This window comes from Penaeus japonicus, unplaced genomic scaffold, assembly GCF_977035675.1.
Source record: "Penaeus japonicus unplaced genomic scaffold, GWHDUDI00000001_assembly GWHDUDI00000012, whole genome shotgun sequence".
NCBI lineage: Eukaryota > Metazoa > Arthropoda > Malacostraca > Decapoda > Penaeidae > Penaeus > Penaeus japonicus.
Window position 1 is genome coordinate 35161551 of NW_028234414.1, and position 7500 is coordinate 35169050.

The 7500-nt window shown below is 42.9% G+C and overlaps 1 protein-coding gene across 1 annotated transcript in view; it reads right to left on the reverse strand.

The window, feature by feature from the left end:
* LOC147470819 (uncharacterized) overlaps window positions 1-7500 on the reverse strand; it is a 46939-nt gene that overhangs the window by 30603 nt on the left and 8836 nt on the right. Inside the window, exons 4-5 of the mRNA XM_086542723.1 lie at window positions 7074-7106; window positions 185-1672 (exon numbers count right to left, since the gene is read on the reverse strand). Coding sequence (XP_086398849.1) covers window positions 185-1672; window positions 7074-7106 — 1521 coding nt within the window. The remainder of the gene's footprint in view (window positions 1-184; window positions 1673-7073; window positions 7107-7500) is intronic.

Here is a 7500-nt window from a genome sequence, read left to right on the forward strand (position 1 = left end):
GAGCTAAATGTACAATATCGCTTAACAAGTTTTACGGTGTGTTCCTATAGTATATTTCTAACCAGTCTTTGCTCGAGTGTTCTGTCAAGTTGATGAGGTAAGTTGAGTATTAAGAAGCAAGACAGAGAGGAGAAAGTGTCAACACTCGAGCAAAGCGGAGTTTCCTTAAGGGGCCTAAGGTTACCTTTCTTCAGCTCTCCTGAACGATTGGTCTCTGTGGCCCCTTTGTCAGGCTTTCCCGAGAGTTTGTCAGATTTTTCATCACATATTGCTTCATCACTAACTTTTGTAGTTTCTCCAAGTTTGAGCTTCTGACTACTTCCCGGAGGTGAGACTTTCTCACCATTACTGGCAGGTGGCGAAGAAGGTAACTCAGGGCTAGGGGTGCGTCTTAGGTTTAATAACGAGAAAAATCTTGACTTTTCTCTGGGTGGAGAGGTAGCGGATGTGGAGACAAGGGGTGTGGTTGTAGCGGTCGTCAGTGTGGTGGCAGAGGCATCACTGGTTCTTGAGAAGGAAAAGGTGAATCCTGTCGAAGGCGACGAGATGAGGCTGGCTAAGGATGGCGATGATCTGAGCACAGTCGAGGACACATCTTCCTCGGCAGAAGTTTCCGTGTGAGGCAAGTAATCCTTCGTCAGGAAAGAGAATCGCGTAAGTCCAAAGGAAGGCTTTTCGGTGGACTCTTGCCCTGCGGCATCCGGAGGGGAGGTCGACTCACCAATCACAGGGGCGGTCTTCATGGGAGACCTTAGGAAGAACGTGGTGCTTGGAACGTCGCCGTTCACCTCCGCAGGGTATTCAGGCTCTGCTGAGGGCGAGGTCTTTGGGGACGGCACCTCGTCAGTGGCGGTCGACTTGGAGAAGAAGCCACTTGAGCCAGAGAGAGTTAAGTGACTACAGGTAGACAACGAATCCTCTAAGTTGGGCGATGGTTGTAGTGGATCGAGTCCTTCACTCTCCCTCAACAGTGTTTCCTTCAGGAGTTTGATGTTAAATATCCCTGAGGAAGGCGGAACACTTGGGCTAGACACTTCTGGCGATACTTTAAGTGATATTTCCTTATCTGGAGACGACACTGACAACGAAGCAAATTTGGTAGTAACAAGCGTAACTTTCGAACTAGGTTGAGATGTTGCATATGTTGAAGAGACACTATTTACAGAGGTCCAGGGAAAGACCTTCCCGTCACTGGTGGGAGACTCGAGTTCCATCGTCTTCCGTGATGACGAAAACATAAATCTATAGGAGGATCCAGACTCCACGTTTTCGCCAAGCGTTTCACATTGGTCATTTCTGACATCGTCACACCTACTGAGAAATCTAGAAATGCTAGTTTCAGCACCTAATTCATCATTGCCAATCCCGGAGTCTACAGTCTCTGAGGCAGCAGAGGTAAGAAGAGAGGATCTGAAAGTCGACATAGAGGACTCTGGGTACTCGTCATCATCTTTTTCAGTGCCAGAGTCGATAGTCTCGAACGTGACAGCATTGAGGAGTTTAGCAGTGGAGAGACTTGGGTGGGCGGCCGGCGGGGAGCCCGTGGAGGAGGAAGGTGGTGAGAGGGAGGAGGAAAGGGCGGTGCCCAAGCCTCCAGCTCCGTCAGTGGAGGCGGAAGCTTGGCCGACCCCCCCTTTGCCACACAGGCCGTTGGGAGGCACGGGGTCCATAGCTGAGGGAGAGACAACCCACACAGTAAGCCGGAGCCCCATCCACCACCCACATCCAGTAAGTACACCCACTCAATGTACACACTCAACTAAGTGAAAGTTGACAGGGTCACCCTTGAACGTGAACAAACCGCCTGCTTATAGGTTGAATCCCCTTCATCGAAAGATATATTTCAAGATACACAGCTCCTCTGCAGAAGGCTTGGGAGACTTTTGACATATATGACTAAGTTCATGACTTCTTAAAATTCTATTATGATCATTCTCAGTGCGGATTTTTAAATGCTATTAACTATAAACAGTTTGAGTGCCATTAGACTTATCTAAGGGAGGGAGATGACTACTGTCTAACCCAAAGAAAGAAAATGCAGAAGAGATGAGGAAGGAAAGAGAAAGTGGGAAGGGAGGACTGTTTTGAAATACATCCCTGACCAGATGAAGGAACTCTGCATTTGGTAAAATCAGTGCCGTGAAATTAACCAAATAACGTGCAATAACACGAGCTTCCCCAAGTCTGTAAGGATTATGAAATCTGTTAATTGCATTCGCAAGTAACCGTTTCCTCCATAACCGTCACGTGACTTGGCTAAACCTAAGACTTTGATTCCAGCTGAAAGACTGTGTCACTGGGCAGCATCAAGTCACATCTGGTCAGCCTGTGCATCGCATGTGCACCACTCTGATCAGGGACCATCCTACAGACTGCAAGGAGGGTGAAGGAGCCAACTACTACGACTGCCTACCGACTACAGGGATTTAGAGAGGCGAGAGACAGACAGATAAAGATAGAGAAAGAAGGATGGAAAGGAAGAGAGGGAGAGAGAAAGAGTTTGAAAGCAGCTGTGACTCGGCTACACAAAGCAAATCAGCTTCTGAGGTGTAAACATTCACGACGGAGAATGGATCAGTCTGGGGAGATACTCAAAGCGCATCCTGTGACATGTGTGCTTGGGGAGGAAGGTCGCACTAACTGTGTGTACGAAGATGGAAGCCACTGAGATCATTCCGTTCTGGTGTTCTTTTTTGAAAGCTTTTGCCTTGAGGGACGAGTCTGCTACCTAAGGTCACTTAAGGTGGCTGTAACTATCAGTCCGCAAAAGGCTTGTCTCAGAAAGTTATACTGGTTTATTAAGAACACAAACAAAATAATACCACCAATGAACGTAGCAAATGAAAACTATTGTTAATAATCCTTGATTGTATTTTTTTTCTTTTTACATTGCAGCAAAGAAAAGAAAACAAAATTGCGTCAAATTATCAAAATAAAAGACCAAAGGGGGACAAAGCAAATGATAATGATAAAATAATACATTACCTAATCTAAGGTGAAACTAGTGAAATATTCATATATCAAATGAGGGTGGAACTATTGCCAAAAAAGAACAACAGGCACATGGGAACATGCCTGAGGAATTTGTTCTACTCTAAGGGGAACTATAATGCCAAGCAGTCAAACAATTTGTGGGTAATATTTATATATGAATGAGAAACCATGAGTTTTAGAGTTGTTGGTTTGGGCAATCTTAATACAAGCACAGACATTGATAATATATATGGAGACCATTGCTTTAAAAATCAGTTATATATTCAGACATTCCTTTTGTTTTTAGAATAATACTGTAAGGACAGATATAATTCATAATGAACATACATGAAGAATAAACGTGATTAATCTTACATACTATTACAGATACATCCACTTCAAATGCAATAGCAATCAATTTAAGTAATTAAGACAATACATGAATAACAAGCAGAGGTCTGAAAATATAATGATTAGTAAAACCAAGTCATCAATATATTTATTAGAAAATAAAGAGGGTTGGGAAGTGGGGGCGGGGTTACTGGAGGCGATGACATCAGAACCGCAGGCCTACCACGAGTGATAGAAAAAAATGGAGATTATATACGAAAATTAGAGAGACGTTTCAAGCCACAATTACACAAGAAGCTGAGAAAAAGGGGGAGAAAAAAGGCATGGGAGTTCATGACGCCCCATGTTCTGGATGCTTATGACTCGTGGGACTTGACTGATGACTTATGACTGGTGGCTCTCGGGTTTTTCCTTGGCCGTTTCTAGTACCACTTCTCTCTATCTCTGCACGCTAGTGTGTTCTGTATTTCTTGTGAAGAGGGGAGGTTTACGTGGAAAAGATAGATAATTATAGCACTGGGAGGATTAAAACGGGGTTTCATTTGAGAGCATAAAAGGGGGATTTATAATCTGATCTACAATTTTACAAATATGATCTTTATGTACAAAAGTAATGGTTGTTTAAGGTAAGCTTTTGTGCTTAACAGAAGTATACAGGCTATAGAGTTTGTCAGCAAAAAATATTCTTGGATAAGCCACAGTGGTCATTTATCAAGAAATAGGTGGGGAGGGGGATGTATAACTCTTCGAGTATTGTACCATGTGTTTTTTGTGCATACTCATTCTTATCCGCGTACGTATTGTTGATTGATTGTTGTGTGGTTTAGTATAGTGTTCTGTTGTGTGTTCTCTCTCTTCTCTCTGTGTGTTTTTTGTGTATACTTATTCTTACGCCCGTACGTATTGTTGATTGACTGTGTGTTGTGTGGTGTAGTATAGTCCCTCTCTCTCTCTGTCTCTCTTTGTCTGTTTGTTTGTCTGTCTGTCTGTCTGTATGCCTGCCTCTCTCTCTCTCTCTCTCTCTCTCTCTCTCTCTCTCTCTCTCTCTCTCTCTCTCTCTCTCTCTCTCTCTCTCTCTCTCTCTCTCTCTCTCTCTCCTCTCTCTCTCTCTCTCTCTCTCTCTCTCTCTCTCTCTCTCTCTCTCTTCTCTCTTCTCTCTCTCTCTCTCTCTCTCTCTCCTCTCTCTCTCTCTCTCTCTCTCTCTCTCTCTCTCTCTCTCTCTCTCTCTCTCTCTCTCTCTCTCTCTCTCTCTCTCTCTCTCTCTCTCTCTCTCTCTCTCTCTCTCTCTCTCTCTCTCTCTCTCTCTCTCTCTCTCTCTCTCTCTCTCTCTCTCTCTCTCTCTCTCTCTCTCTCTCTCTCTCTCTCTCTTTGCCTCTCTCTCTCTCTCTGTATGAGTGAGTGTGTGTGTGTGTGTGTGTGTGTGTGTGTGTGTGTGTGTGTGTGTGTGTGTGTGTGTGTGTGTGTGTGTGTGTGTGTGTGTGTGTATTTAGAGGCGCCTGCGTGTGTTCGTAATTTCTGTGTTTGTCTGCATGTGCCTGAGTATGTAAGTGTATCATCGCGTGTATGACTGCCAGCATCCGCTCATCACCCAGACGCCGGCAACAGCATCAGTGACAGCATCGTACACAGTCCAGCCCTCGAGGACTCAATAACATTTTTCTTCCCCGAAAGTACATAAACGAATCAACTACAGTCTGCAGTTTTAGGATTAACTGAATCTTTGAATATCTTTCATTAATTGACTTGAACAAAAGGTATATTAGTTATCAATTTGATAGACACTGTGGTCTGATGAGCCATAGATTATCATCAAAATTTCATTTAATCGTTTTATAATCATCTTCAATTATCATATTTCAGATTTACAGTATATCCTTATTACATGCTTCAGCTTCCCCTGTCCCTCATCCCCTCCTCCCCTCCCCCCGTCCCTCAACTAATACAAGATTACACACATGAAATCGCAGTTGCATAACCATGCTTGAAGCTTGGAGATTGAGAGAAAAAAGAGAAAATATCGAAAGTGCCGAGAGATGCAGTGAGAAGATATAGAAAACGATAAAGAAGAAAAAGTAAATATCATGAACATGCGTGAGTTTGGAAGTAAGAAGCCATCTGTGCAGTAAACCTCTCTTGTACAAAAAAACAAAGGATTGAAGCGTCTCTCAGCCCGTTCTCGAAACGCTTTTTTATATTTATTTCTAAATGCACGAGACAAACCTCTTCTTTCCAAGATGGGGAGGAGGATAAAGCGGTTTCTCAATAATACATTTTTTTAAAGGGGGGAAAAGAAAAGAATAGACAAATAGACAAAGGTCTGGTTAAGAGATAGACGCTATAGCAGTGACTGGCGAGAAGAAGAAACACTTGATTCAAGGAACAAAGGGTCGAGCGGCGGTGGTTTCGGATCGGAGTACATTAATGAAAAAAAAGAAGTAAAAGAGACTACCAAGCTAGATGGGGAAGTGGGGACTCGAGGGGGGTGGGGTGAAAGAGAGAAATTCTGAGAGGGCGAAAAGGGGGGGTATTGGAAAGAGAGATGGGTTGGACAATTCTACTAGCATCATCTTTTATCATCATCATCATAATCATCACCATCATCATCTACAAAGGGGGAGGGGTGAGTGATAAAATAGAGAGTGTGTGTGAGAGACTATCTGGAATCGTTGTGGTGCTCATAAGATTGTTAAAAGAAACAACTGCAAAAACTAGTCATAATCTTCCAGTTTGATGCAGCAGCGTCGCAGATTCGGGCAGGCGTGTACTATGCTAGCGGGTGACGAGCCAGTACTGTCTGGCTGCGTCGAGGTGGGCGAGGGAGTGTCGTAACAGTACAGAGGCTCAGTGCACACATGGCCACTTCCCAGAGTAGGCTAACTTCTGGCCAGAGTAGCGGATGCAGTGTCATCACCCCCACAGCTTGCAACTTTGGCAATACTTCTCATTCCATACTTTTAGGGGACTAACTTTACATTCACCTTTTTGTGTATATTCATGTGCATAGAGATAAATCTTTTGGGCTTGACCACCTGCATCTACAGTTCTCGTGGGGTGATTTATTGTTATTCTTTTTTGTTAAGGCTAATCATGACAACGTAATAAAAAGAGGACTTGGAAAACACAATCATATATCATGAGCTGACCAAAAATAACTTTTCAAAGAGCACAAACATTTGAGTACACAAAACCTACACTTCAGTACAACCAAAATCTTCTCTATTACAATGCCTTAAGACAAAAGTTTGACCATGTTTATTGAACTAAAACGTCTTCAAAAGGCGAATGCAAGTTGACGCACATGCTGGGAGGAGTGTGCGGGGCTGAAAACTCATCCACCGCACCGTCTACCTCCACTTGCAGTAGGTCTATGCTAGTGGGAGGCCGTACACTAAAATTTCAAATGTCTGCAGGTTTGTTGTTGCAAATACGTTGTAGATAAAAATCATACTCATGCAGCAAACTAGAGCTATGTGACCTTTCCTCCCAACATGTTGTGTATGTAGGGCTGCCATGTGGCAGTACCAGTGCAGGCGCAACATACAAAATACGGGACGTGTTTCCTGGCTTCTTTTAGGTTTATATACACAGGAAAGCGTAGGAAATGGAATGGCTATTTTGTATGTTTGCGCACAATGTTGCAATCATGACATGTCTTGCATTACAACTAAATAAACATCTAGAGAGGAGGTGTTGATGCAGCTCACATACAAAAGCCTGCAGTTTATGTTCTATAAGAAGCTGTACTGTACCTTTCTTCCTTGCCCTTTCTTTGGCCTTTTTGCCTGGTAAGGAAACAAAGCGTTTAGATGTTTGTACATGCTATGTTCTCAAATAGAGGATACCTCTTATTCCTTCGAATATCAACAACATACATATTCCTCAAAATATATATATAAAGAAGTATCATATATCAAATCAAAATACAAATTACATTGTCCCTTGTAATCGTTTCGCGAATCTAAATACCGTAAATCTAAATGTCTAGTAGTACATAGTGATAATACATTTTACATGCATTTCGATGTTTCAAGTCTGTTGGGATTGGTCAGCGTGTTGTCACTGTAACATCACCCTTACAAATACAATAAGTTCATGCTATGAGTCACATTTCACATTGTTACATTACTATATTCGTCGTCAGTTACTGTAATATTCGACACTTAAAATCATAGATCA